Below are 13,339 nucleotides of genomic sequence, written 5' to 3' on the forward strand. Positions count from 1 at the left end.
CACGACGGGGAACATCGACCCGCTTGCGAGCATCCTGCCGCTCGCGAGCGGGTCTGAATGACCCCCCATGTCCATTTCCCCCACCCTAGCTCCCCTTCGGGTTATGGAGCGCTGGGCATTATACACGGACAACTGTTGGGATAGGTAGTTACCTCAGAGGGGAATCACGCATCATATCGCAGCTTGCCTGGCCTCCCACAAAATGCAATGCCAAGCAGTATCCTTCGTAATATTATCAGGCCTTTCGGGAACTGTAATTGGAAGCTGACCATTATCTGTCATTTGTTCAGTCCTCTGCGGAACACGCAACGCCTGATTCGGAGCTGGGCGCAGTGCTGGTATTTGCGCAGTTGAGCGATTATTTGCTATTGCGTATGCCCTAAAAAATACTGGAAGCCTTACGGTGCAAGTGTTCCACTTAGTGTACAGTGTGTACGGGATCGCTATCTTTAGAAATTATGTGGCAAAACCATGGGTGGTGACTGAGAGGTAGCCTGAAGTGTGCGCAAAACAGGCCGACTCATGGGCGTGTTATGGGAGTGTCAGTGAACACGCAGCGCAACACAATAGTGCTCCGATTGTAGAGCATTCAGAACCACCGGTGGAGTTGCGCCATCCACTTGCAGTGAAAATGGGCGTCTCGGAGCTTGCTGAAAGTAGCATTTGCATATTATCGCCGCTGCGGCTCTGCAAAAACTCGCTGTCGCGGCTGCAATAGCTTCCACTGCTGAATCAGGCCCACTAACCGGGCGCAGTGTAATCCCAGAAGCGATAACTCCGTAATGCGATCAATGTGAGCTGGTGATTAGAACTTGTGCCAGCGAATCTAAGCCCATGTGAGACGCACACCAATCCTTGGCTTGCAGCTTTGTGGCTCTCTGCTCACTGTGCTGCTGATGACATCACTGCAGTGCCCCAGGAGAGAAGCCACTGATGTCAGAGGGTGCCATTATAAGGCCGAGTTCACAGGTCCATGGGATTAGCAGGTGTTGGCTATCATCGTGTTATATTGGTGTCACACGTAGCAGAGTGGGAATAACACCAGTGAAACCTGTTATGTTTCCTTGTGTTGTAAACTCAATTCTCTCCAATGAACAGGTGCTTGTTTACCACATCCAATGAATTAACAAGTTTGTTTCACGCAGCAGGAAAGCCATCAGAAGTACTAGATCAATGTGTTAAATGCGACCAGTCTGGAGCCGTGAGACAATGGGCCTGATTCAGACCCACTCGCAAGCGGCTGTCCGCTCGCAAGTGGGTCGATGTTATGCACTGAGCATGCGCCAGACGCGACGAGCGAAGGAAAGTCCTTCGCTCGTTGTGTCCGATCAAAGGGGGCGTGCTGTCAATGTTGATTGACAGCACGCCCCCTTTGGTGGGCGTGCCGGGGGCGTGCCTCCCTGACGGGGGCGTTCCCACGGGAACGCCTCCCGTCAGAAGCCGGCCCACTGACATCACTAGTGATGTCAGTGGGAGTGATTTTGGCTCTGATAGAGCCAAAATCACTCCGGAGCTTGCGGTTGAAAACCTCAACCGCAGGCTCCGGCTCGCAAATTCGATGGTCGCGATGGTCTCGACCATCGCGACCATCAAAATGCACGCTCGTATAGCCTGTGGGTGGTGACCCACAGCTATACGAGCGTCCAGGAGGACGCTCCATGAAAATGGAGCCCGGCCCTCATTCAGAGCGTGCGCTCTGCTCAGAGCGTCCGGCTCTGAATGAGGGCCAATGTTCCCTGAGCCTGTATATAAAAGTACCTGGGAAGGAATAAACAATAGAAAATAAACTAATAATAATTCCCAGTTCCTTCTGTGGATCCGTCCTGCACACGAGGGATTGTTCACGCTTCAGTCTCTGTCATTCTCTCCAAATATGCATAATTCATTTCCATATATTCCATATTAACACAGGTTTTATTCATGGTGTAAAGTCAGCCGTGGAAATGTGTATGACTAGGGCAGAGGTTCCCAAACTCGGTCCTCAGGTCATCCTAACAATCCAGGTTTTAAGAATATCCATGTTTGACCACAGGTGACTTAATTAGTACCTCAATTTGATTTAACCACCTGCTCACAGGGCCGGGACCGGATTAAGGCCCTCATTTAGAGGCGGTCGTTAGATGCAAGCGGTCGCTCTGAATGAGGGCGGCCGCTTGCATCTTGTAGTGCCGCCTCTTGGTCGATCGCTAAGCTGTGGGTTACCATCCACAGCTCTAGCAACCGACCAGGGTGATGGTCGCGATGGTCAAGACCATCGGGGCTTGCGACGAGACCCTAAGGTTGGGTCTCGGCACTCGCAAGCCCCAGGAAGCTTCCCGCTCTGATCGAGCAGGAAGCTCCCCACTGACATCACTGCTGATGTCAATGGGGCCGCCCCCAAACAGCAAGCGTTCCTTTGGGAACGCCTCCGTTTGGCCGGCCACGCCCCCTGCCCGCCTCCCAAACGGGGCGAGCTGTCACTTGCCATCGACAGCTCGTCCCCTTTGGTGCGAGACCCCTAGCGACAGAGCGCCTGTCGCTACCCGGGTCTCGCGCATGCGCACATCGGAGCCGGCTCCGGCATGCGCATGCCCAGTGGGGGAACATCGACCCGGTTGCGAGCGCTCATCGCTTGCGACCGGGTCTGAATGACCCCCTAAGTCTTGTGGGGGCCTCCAGGCAACTAAGTTGTGAGGGCCCTTGTCCCCCTCCAATACAGCCACAGTGCCCCCCCCCCCCCAGTAATCCTCTCACCGAGCCCATCTGTCTCTTCGGTACACTGCGTCTCCCTCCCCAACGCGCCAAGCCCCCACACTTACTTTATTTGTTTTCCGGCTCCTCCCCCAGGCAGCACAGCTCCTCAGCTGCCTGCCCTCTTTCAATTGGTGCAGCACTGCATGACGTCATGACGCTACTCGCGCTGCACCGATTAAACAAAATAAACTTTATTGCATCGGCCACTGGCACCTCCGGTTCAATAAAGTTAGTGAGCGCCGCGGATCCCCGGACTGTCCCCTTACAGGTATCTCCCTGTGCCCTGCTGATCATGCAGCAGTGTAGGCAGCAGTCCACCTGTGCCCCTAGTCCCCCCTTCGCCAGCCGGGTATGTTTGTGGGGGCCCCAGAATGACCAGCCTTGTTGCCCCCCCTTAATCAGCCCTGTTTGCTCAACCATGGATATCTATAAAACCTGAACTGTTGCGGTGCCTTGAGAACCGCGTTTGGAAACCAATGGAATAAGGCATGAAGACACAAACAAAAACACGGGGCCTGTCCCAGAGGTGCGTCCCATTTGCGCTGCTATGATTTACGCATGGATACGCAGAACAAATTTGGACGGAGGGAGTGTGGATTTTAGTGGGAGTTCCTGGGCGGTAATGTGGGTGGCGAGGCAGACGCGGTCTAAAGAGGCAGAACCGCTCTTACAGGACGCCATGTTCATACTGCAACTACCATAAGGCTGGCGCAAGCCAGGTCCGGTGGTTCACCGATGGTTCATCTAAAGACATGCCGAGATGGATTTGGACTGCTGCAAACGGGTGTTTCACTACAAACAAAGTCGGGCACGGCGGCTGCAGCAGAAGACCCGTCATAATAAGGCCTAGAAGGAGCATTAGCCAGTCGCTGCAATGCAACTTTGGCGTTTGTTTTTGTTTTCACTGTATAATGTGCTCATTAATGTGTATTTTTGTTCCCGGGTGAAAAATACAAATCTTTTTGTATCCTGCCAGCTGCTTGCAGTGGTAAACTGGAGCAACACACGGAAAGGAGAGGCGTCATTTACAGTCCAGGCTGGCCCTTGAACTACCCACCTACCATGAACTGCAGCTGGTACATCCAGGGGGACCGTGGTGATGTCATAACAATTAGGTAACAAACTAAACAAAACCACATAACATAGAAAATCAAATTCTCTTCACTCTGCAATATCTCACTTTATTTTAGTTTTTAACTTATCAATTCTGACACTGGGTACATGTAATAGAAGTCATGAATCGGTACAAGTCCAGTCAAATTGTTTTTGGTTAAACTCCTAGGGGTAAATTTACTAAAGTGAGAGTTTTTAGAAGTGAGTTTTAAAAGAGATGTTGCCCATAGTAACCAATCAGATTCTAGCTATTATCTTCTAGAAGGTGCTAGTTCAATGTTAAGTAGAATCTGATTGCTATGGGCAACATCACTTTTAAAACTCACTTCTAAAAACTCTCACTTTAGTAAATTTACCCCTTATACTCCATGAGCATTACGATGACTTGCAAAACTTTTTATTTATTTTTCTACTTCACTTTGTTATTGTTACGAAAAGAGTGTAGAACTAACAGGCCCAGCTGCCTTGCAGTGATATAAGGCATGCAGTGGGCATATGAGTTATGAGTGGACCTACTACAACAATTTGAAACTCACTTGATACTTGTCAGATGAAATATCCAGCTCACAAGTGCATAGGTTAGAAACTTTTTTACTATATGTTTGATTTTCTACCAGAATGCAACTGCAAAACTAAAAATTTGCACATCGTCGTATTATTAAATATGGTAAAAAAAATTAAATTGTGTAGCATTCCCTTTTAAAACCCCACAATCATGGGCTGTATATTTATAGTCACTCCATGAAGCATTCAGTATAAAGTGATGTGTCACCAACAAAAGATAACATTTCTGCTAATTATAGATATAATACTAAATGGAATAATGCAACTGTTTAAGCATATTACATATGTAACTATAAACCACTTATTTTAATATATATATAAAAAAGAAACTTAATTTCCATTCAGTACACATGACATAAACCACTTTGGTGCTGCCACCTGTATACAGCTGCCCGTCTGATTTCAGTTATACACGTTTGGCGTACTCGACTGGAATCCGCCACATCTGTTGTATAAGCCATTAATTCTGAAATCGCTGTGAAACGATATAAGAAATGCACTGAAATTTCTGACCTATATAGAGACCAGATCATTTTATTGCGTAGTCAAAGCACCATTGAACTTTGGTTTTTGTCTTCTGCTTTTGAATGCAATAGTTTTAGGAATTTCGACCTACAAGATTCCCACAAGTGCGCTGTTGACTGGCTCCTGATTGGTCCGTCTTCTAAAAGAGAGGAATACAAAGTTTGTGGATCCACCATCCCCCCGGCCTTCACCTCGTCACGGGATCACGTCTGGGTATTTTTCCATTCCGACGCCTCCAGTTCAGGGCAGTCTCAGGGATTCCGGCTGTCGTATATTAGAGGTATGTCAGATCAATTAGGAGGGGGATCATAGTCTTGGGCAGTTTCTGCCTTAGAGGTAGACAAATCCCAGGAGCCAACACAGCCAAAAAATATACAGAAATTGGTATTATGAATGGGTTTAACTCAGCCCCAGCTGTATCTTTCTGATTTACAACTCTGTGGTCTTTTTTTTTTTTTTTTTTCTACCACTCTCACATTGTGGTGATACCTGGACGCTGCTAAAACAACTTTACTGTTAGATTTATAGATTTATATTTGAAAGACACAAGATCAGGAGCTTGAAACTACCCAAAACAAATACAGGTTGAGTCTCCCATATCCAAAATGCTTGGGACCAGGGGTATTTTGGATATCGGAATATTCCGTATTTTGGAATAATTGTATATTATAATGAAATGTCTTGGAAATGGGACCCAAATATACACACAGAATGCATTTATGTGTTATATACACTTTATACACACAGCCTGCAGGTCATTTTAGACAATATTTTTTATAATTTTGTGCATCAAAAAAAGTTTGTGTACATACATGAAATTCATTTATGTTTCATATACACCTTATACACGCAGCCTGAAGGTTATTTTATACAATCTTTTTAATAATTTATGCCTTAGACAAAGTTTATGTACATTAAACCATCAAAAATCAAAGGTTTCATTATCTCAGTCATGCTGAAAATATTCCGTATTTCGGAATATTCCGTATTTCGGAATATTTGGATATGGGAGACTCAACCTGTACATTAATGCAGTGGACACAGTGGTTAGTATTGTTGCAGAATATGCTACTTTGTTCAAGCATTAACATGCAGGAAAGAGTGTAGGGCTGTAATTAAGGTACACGTGAAGGTGAGACCCCTTCTCCTAGGCTGGCACTCCTGCTACCTGCCCCAGGTGATTTTAATTAGTATTGGTGCATTGCAGTACACACATGTAATGGGCACTATTATAGATACATTTATACAATGTATCAGTATTTGGGATGTTAGGGACCCACTTGACAAAGTTCACCTTGACGTGGTAGGTGGCCAAACATGGACTAAGAACCCTAATAGAAAACAATGTTAATTGATAGTTTATTATACATATTTTGATATTCAGTATTCTTAGTGCTAGAAGTGCATCTGTATTCCCCCCCCCCTTTTTTTCTGCTGTAGAACTACAGGTCTCAGCAAGGTAGCACCTCTTATTGTGTTTAAATTAATATGTGCTGCCCAGCCCTCATTTTCTCCTAAGATTGTGGCATAAACATTACTCTACATAACCACCTGACAATTTAAGACACAGCGCCACCTACTGTCCGTCCAGTATAGCATCCCAAGCATTACTCAGCCCACCGCTGTTTCCTTGTTTTCCCTTGTTCAACTCCTTACTTCTCTGACCGTGTCTTCTCCTATGTTGTATCCGAGCCTACAGTGAACTCTGGGCCTAATTCGGAGATGTACGTAAACCCGATGTTTATGTACATCTCCGATGTTTTTAGATCTGCGCATGCACAGAAGTCGCACTGCGCATGTGCAGATCTAGGGCTGCGATGTCTCTCGTAGTGCCCCAAAGGGTACAGCGATAGGGCGGTGACACAGAGCGTCCCAGAAAATGGGGGCCAAAACGCCAAAGTCAGTACGCAGCTTCGCTGGCCCCAGCAGCGTGATTATCACAGACATCCTGAGTAACGATATAATTTTCAGATGTACAAAGATTCTCGGCTGCAGCATTGGATCAGAGAAGGCAGTCTGCGTTTTTTAACTTAAGACATCTAATTGTCGTTATTCAGTTTAGCTACTGATAAGCACTGCCTGACCTCTTCTTTTCTTTCTATTTACTTAAGTTGAAATGCAGTGTTGAGTTACTCACATACTTTACAGATTTCACTGGAAGATTGCTTGTATATTTTTATTTAGTTGATCTTAGGCCCCTAATATGTTGCAGATTATACTACTTTAGCTTATTCAAACATCGGCATACATTGACGATTGTGGGATAAACATTTCTGTGACCAGTACATGTAAAATTTCATCATATCATAGATTATTTATACACATGAGAGTATAAAAGGGTATATTTGCACAATAAGGATAAACAACAACAATGAAAACACAGCACCAACTACTGTCGCTTCAGCTTCTCAGACATTACTCAGCCTGCAGCTGTTGCTACTCTACAATAAACACTACTCACACACACAGGCCCTCATTCAGAGGCGGTCGCAATAAGCGATCGCTCTCTCTGAATGAGGGCGGCCGCTTCATTTTTGAAGTGCGACCTCCTGGTCGTTAGTTAAGCTGTGGGACAAACCCACAGCTTAACGACCGACCATCGGGGCTTGCGACGAGACCCTAAGGTTGGGTCTCGGCAACCGCAAGCCCCAGGGAGCTTTCTGATCTGAAGGAGCAGGAAGCTCCCCACTGACATCACTGATGTCCACCTGATGATGATGTCAGTGCGGCCGCCCACAAAACGGTAGGCATTCCTTAAGGAACGCCTCCGTTTTGGAAACCACCCCCCCGGCCCGCCTACAAAACGGGGCGAGCTGTCGATCAACATCGACAGCCGCCCCTTTTGTAGCGAGCTCCGGAGCGAGAGAGTTTCTCTCTTGCTCCGGGGCCTGCACACGCGCAGTGTGGCCGCTGCGCGTACGCAGGGCTACCCATCAACCCGGTTGCGAGCACATCGGTGCTTGCGACCGGGTCAGAATGAGACCCACAGTCCTTTTGCAGCCTGTCCTGAGGTGACACTATTATGTACAGGTTCAATCACACTTACTATCATTAAAGGCTAAGTAAGATGCAGCTGGTGTGGTCTCATTGTCTTTACTTACTGTAAAGAGTAGGCACTTTGTTTTCCATGAGCATTTCTCCTGTGTATACCCAGAAACCTTTACTTCTATTTCATTTTCCATCAAGTCTTCATCGGGGCTGTGGTCCAGTTCGCTCATCTCCTTCTACATCTCCCACGTTTCCTGTTATTATCCATCTAGTTCTTGCTGGCAGAACAGCTGAGGTGTTATAAATTGCAGCATATGTCTGTGTGGAGTCTCTTAAGTGGAATTTGATAGAAATTATCTTTCTTGATGGGAAGATTAAGCCAAGTACTTCTAGAAAGTCAGACTGCTCTATCGTGCCACAGATTCAACTAATGTGAGCTCACTGCTCTCGTGTGTGTGTGTTTGTGTGTTTCTTTGTTTAATGGCAGATATGATAGTCCAAGGTTTTTGGCCTATGTGTTTTAAACCCCCACAAAAAGTCTGTTCTGCTAAATAGATTAGAGTGTCGGCTTTTGGTAAATGCCGGATAATGGCTCCTGGGGGTGTGGATGTGAGAGTGGAGGGAGGGCTCCATCCACAAGGCCGGTTCGGCTTTTCCGGATTCAGCCTGAGAGCAGGCTGATTAGTACCTGCAGCTGTGGGAGGCTCATATAAGCTGTGTGAGGGTTTGGTTCAGGGTCTCATACCTGGGAGAGCAGGCAGTCAGGATTGTACAAACACTCTGATGTACTACTTGTAAGTACTGTGCATATGCCTATGTTTGTGGTGAGTGCAGTAGGCCCTAGCACTTTGAGAGAGGGAATTTATTGTTTAGTTAGTGCTCAGATGGGCTAGGATTTATTTTTATGTTTTATACTGCACAATAAAAACTAGCTGCAGCTAGCTTGCATGAAAACCCTGGGCTGGTGTGCTGATTTACTGGCTGCTGTGTGTTTGGAGGTGTCCATCTACCCCCAGGAGAGGGTCCCCCTACCCCGATCCTCTTAGTCTTTCTGACAGTAACTATGATTTATTAGGAAACCCCTACTAAATATATTGTTTTAAATAAGTAATGCTGCTGTGAAACGTTTGCTTATTAAATATGTCACCTTCAAAGTATGTAACCTGTTACAAATATATGAGCTTTATAAGCAGAAATTGCCAGTTCTTTATCCTTCTAATGAAATGTTATATTTCTTTATCCACAAGGAAATATGGGACTAAGCTCCTGTCCAGCCGACGAGTTTCTTTGTGGAAATGGGAAGTGTATCCCGAACACCTGGAAATGCAATTCTGTGGATGAGTGTGGGGACAGCTCCGATGAACGAAACTGCACAACTCCGTTCACTGAGCTCCGCACCACCCTGTGTCCCGAACGGACGTTCCCCTGTAACGCGGCGCACTCCACGCAGTGCATGTCCAACGAACTGAGGTGCAACTCCGTAAAAGACTGCATCAGCGGCTCCGATGAAGAGAACTGCCCGGACCTCGCGTGCGGGGGGAGGCTGGGCAACTTCTACGGCTCCTTCGCCTCGCCAGACTTTTTCCGCGCTGACAGCGGCCGCCCGGATCTCCAGTGCACCTGGCACATAGACACTCAAGACAATCGCCACGTGATTCTGCAGATTGATTTGCAGCTGGGATACAGCGATTACGTCAAAGTTTACGAAGGCATCGGTGAGCAGAGCCAGAGACTCTTGCAGAGCCTCTCGTTTCGCAACAACCACCACACGGTCAGTGCGGAGTCTGCGAATGGCCAGCTCACGTTGTCCTACCACGCGCGGCCAAAGAGCATAGGACATGGTTTCAATGCCACTTACCAGGTCAAAGGGTACTGCCTCCCATGGGAACACCCCTGTGGAACGGATGAGATTTGTTTCTCGGACAGCCAGAACTGTGACGGTTGGTGGCACTGCCCTAATGGCAAAGATGAAGAGAACTGCCCGGCCTGCCAAAGCAATGAGTATCCCTGCGAGGGTGGGAGCGGCCTGTGCTATTCCTACCTCGACCGCTGCAACAACCAGAAGAACTGCCCAGATGGCTCTGATGAGAAAAACTGCTTTACCTGCCAGCCGGGGAACTTCCACTGTGGCACTAACCTGTGCATCTTTGAGACGTGGCGTTGCGATGGTCAAGAAGATTGCCAGGATGGTAGCGATGAACAGAACTGTCTGGTGATCGTGCCTCGGAAAGTCATCACGGCCGCTCTTATTGGCAGCTTGGTGTGTGGTCTGCTCCTGGTTATTGCTCTGGGCTGCGCGTTCAAGCTGTATTCGCTAAGAAGCCGAGAGTACAGGTGAGACGTATTCTTTAACTTATAAATGCGCCGGATGACGTAAAAGATCAGTCTGAAATCAGAGCGTACGTAAGCTTCCGCACAACTCTGCATGGCCTGCAGACCCTAGCTAAACTTAGTGCACGTGCCAATGCCCGATCAATGCCCATGCACGCCCCTTCACCCACAAGTGAATATTACTGCATCACCTATCATTGTGTGCAAAAGTGCATTCAACTCTGCGTCACCCTCTTAACTAGGGTGGAAAAGCCGGGGGGTGACGTGCAATTTTTGAATGTCATTTATAATGTATTAGACATTGTGCTCCATCCCCCATGCAGAAACGGAGCCGCACATATCTAGAATATAGATGTCATACCCAGTGGCGGCTCCAGAGGTGGGGCTGCAGCGCCATCCAAAATTCAAATAGGGGAGGCACACCAACTGCCAGTGAGTCCTGGTCAGCATTTGGAGTGGCAGTTGGTGTGGTTCCCTATTTGAATTTTGGACTGTGCTGCAGCTCCACCTCTGGAGCCCCCACTGGTCATACCTGCTTATGCTGCCTGGGCTTCTCTCCCCTCCTGCTAAATTAGTCTTATAGGAGACTTTCTGGATGGTTACACCAACGTCACCACACAGCGCCCCCTTAGGTAGTCTGGGCGAGAAAGTCTCCTTATTGTATCCGCTGTACGGGTTACATGATGTGTCCCAGGAAAGGATGAGGACTTAGAAGATGAATAGAAGAAAAGTGGAGATAGAGGAGCAGGCGTCTTACAAGAGACAAAAGGGCAGGAATGGGGCCAGCATAAAGACATTATGCCATTAGTGTTAGTAAATGTAAATCTGCAGAGACATTAGAATCTTTGTGCAGGCCAGGCAGAATTAAGCCTATGTACCGAGTTTAGGGCCTGATTCAGAGTTAAATGCTATGCCAATTTTAATGCAGTTGAGCGATTATCGGTAGTCTGCGCATTACTCTCAGCCACATTGCGCACATGCTGCGAGTGAATTGCGACCGAGCATGCTGCGAAGACTCACTCGCAATTAATTGACAGGAAGAGACCGTTTTGTGGGTGGTTACGGGGAGTTCCGGCCAAAACGTAGGCGTGTTGGGGCAGTTTCCTGGGCGTGCACTAGGCAGCGTCCGCGATCGCGCACGCAGAGAACAAAGTTCCAGCGTATCTGTTATCGCGCACATTCTGGGTGACCATAGACTCACTGGAGGAGTGGATTTTTTCAGGATCTACATCCAGTCTTGCGTTTATGTGCTCAGTTGCGGGCAGCTGCGAAGGCTCAATACAAATTCCGCTGGCTGGTGCATTTGCATATTTTAGAAATTGGTAAGCGGCAATATTCGCAAATGCGTCTGTATTAGTGTACTACTCTGGATTAGGCTCATAATTAGAATTAAAATAAACCAGACACAAGTGCTGATCTGTTAAAGGGTTTACTTTATCTCATTCTATATGGGATGCAGTCATATGCTGTCGGTCACAATCCCGACGGCAGAATGCCGGCTAGGGATTATTGATAGGCGTCGAAATACCGACGCCTATCATAATCCCGACGCCGGAATCCAGAATGACGTGGGACCGAACGTGGTAAGCACGGTCCCCGCCTCCTCATAGATTGGGGGGGGGGGGGATATTGGGAGGCTAGGTTTAGGGCACCCTGGGGGATTTAGGGTTATTCATCCCAACCGGGAGGGTTAGGGTTAGGCTAGGGGAAGGAGGAGTTAGGGTTAGGCAGCCCCAGGGGGAAGGTTAGGGTTAGGCACACCCCCGGGAGGGTTAGGTTTAGGGTGTGGGGAGGGGGTGTTAGGTTTAGGCCCCCCCAGGGGGAGAGGTTAGGGTTAAGCAACCCTAAAGGAGGATTAGTGGGAGAGATCTCCGTCGGGATCTCCGCTGTTCAGCCTGCCGGTGACTGGATTTCGGCCGCCGGGCTCTCATCCGGCGGTCATTCACACCGATCCTCTACGTATACATAAATGTTTTTGTTATTTATTATACTAATATTTATTTTTTTTTACTTATAGAGAACTAGATTTTCTTTTGAAATTTGTTGTCCAATCGACGTCCAGCATTTCCCTCTCTCATATTATCTGTGTCAAATATGGTTTCTGGAAAAGGTTTAAATATTATCCCTAAAGCTTAGAGCACATCCAATCCGTCTAGATCTGCTGCATCCGGCCAGGCTGAAGGGGAGGGAATATCAGGTCGCACCCGTCTGCTGCACTACATTACTCTGGGCCTCATTCAGCAAGGAACGCATGCTAGCAGACGCACCCACCCGTCCGCTGCGAGAATATGCGAATCAATGCACACGCACGGGGACCGCAGCACAAGATGCAGATGCCCAGCCCCATATTAAGACGCCCATCTCTTTTTACTCACGGCCTGATCAGCATGCAAGATGGCGTAAACATTTAGTAACATCGAGAACCATCGACCACGTTTGCATATCAGTGGTTGACCAGACCTCGCGCAGGATCTTGGCAACTTCCTGTGTGCACGGAGTCTCATCTCTGCGTCTGTCGCCGTAATGGCTTCATTATGGATGCCCCTAAACCGGCGTCCCAACGCACAGGCACGCCTGCGTTCGCACGACCACCCCCCGTCACCACCCACAAACGGCACTTCCTGTCAATCAATATCGGATAGGGTCTGCGTACACGCTGCGTATAGCCTGTGTACGCTTACCCGATCGCACTGGTTAGTCCACGCACGAGCAGTGTGATGCTTACGTTTGCGCAGTTCCGGAAAATCGGCCAAGTGCGTGCGTTCTCTCCTGTGCGTTCCTTGCTGAATCAGCAGGCCCTATATACAGTATATGCAGTAATGAATCCCCTATAGTAAATGATAAGGTTATTAGAATTCACCCAGGAGTTCCATCGCCATGATTTTATCTGGGTATCAGTACTCTGAGTTACCATAGTTACTGCACTAGCGGATGGGCAGAGCTGACCGATTATAAGCAGTGACATCAGAGCTGGTGTCATCTAGATTGAATTAGCATCCCTTGTGTATTAGATTGACTTATCTCATCTGCATTATATTTATCATGTGGCCAGAAGTTCACACCCCACTCCCTGAGAGTTCCATAC

General features: G+C 47.7%; 1 protein-coding gene across 1 annotated transcript in view; it reads left to right on the forward strand.

Annotated features, from left to right (window-relative positions):
* LRP3 (LDL receptor related protein 3) overlaps positions 1-13,339 on the forward strand; it is a 48,686-nt gene that overhangs the window by 29,774 nt on the left and 5,573 nt on the right. Inside the window, exons 3-5 of the mRNA XM_088451134.1 lie at positions 3,710-3,848; positions 5,007-5,215; positions 9,171-10,257. Coding sequence (XP_088307260.1) covers positions 3,710-3,848; positions 5,007-5,215; positions 9,171-10,257 — 1,435 coding nt within the window. The remainder of the gene's footprint in view (positions 1-3,709; positions 3,849-5,006; positions 5,216-9,170; positions 10,258-13,339) is intronic.

The sequence above is a fragment of the Taudactylus pleione genome, unplaced genomic scaffold (assembly GCF_031769625.1).
Source record: "Taudactylus pleione unplaced genomic scaffold, aTauple2 ptg000537l, whole genome shotgun sequence".
NCBI classification, from domain to species: domain Eukaryota; kingdom Metazoa; phylum Chordata; class Amphibia; order Anura; family Myobatrachidae; genus Taudactylus; species Taudactylus pleione.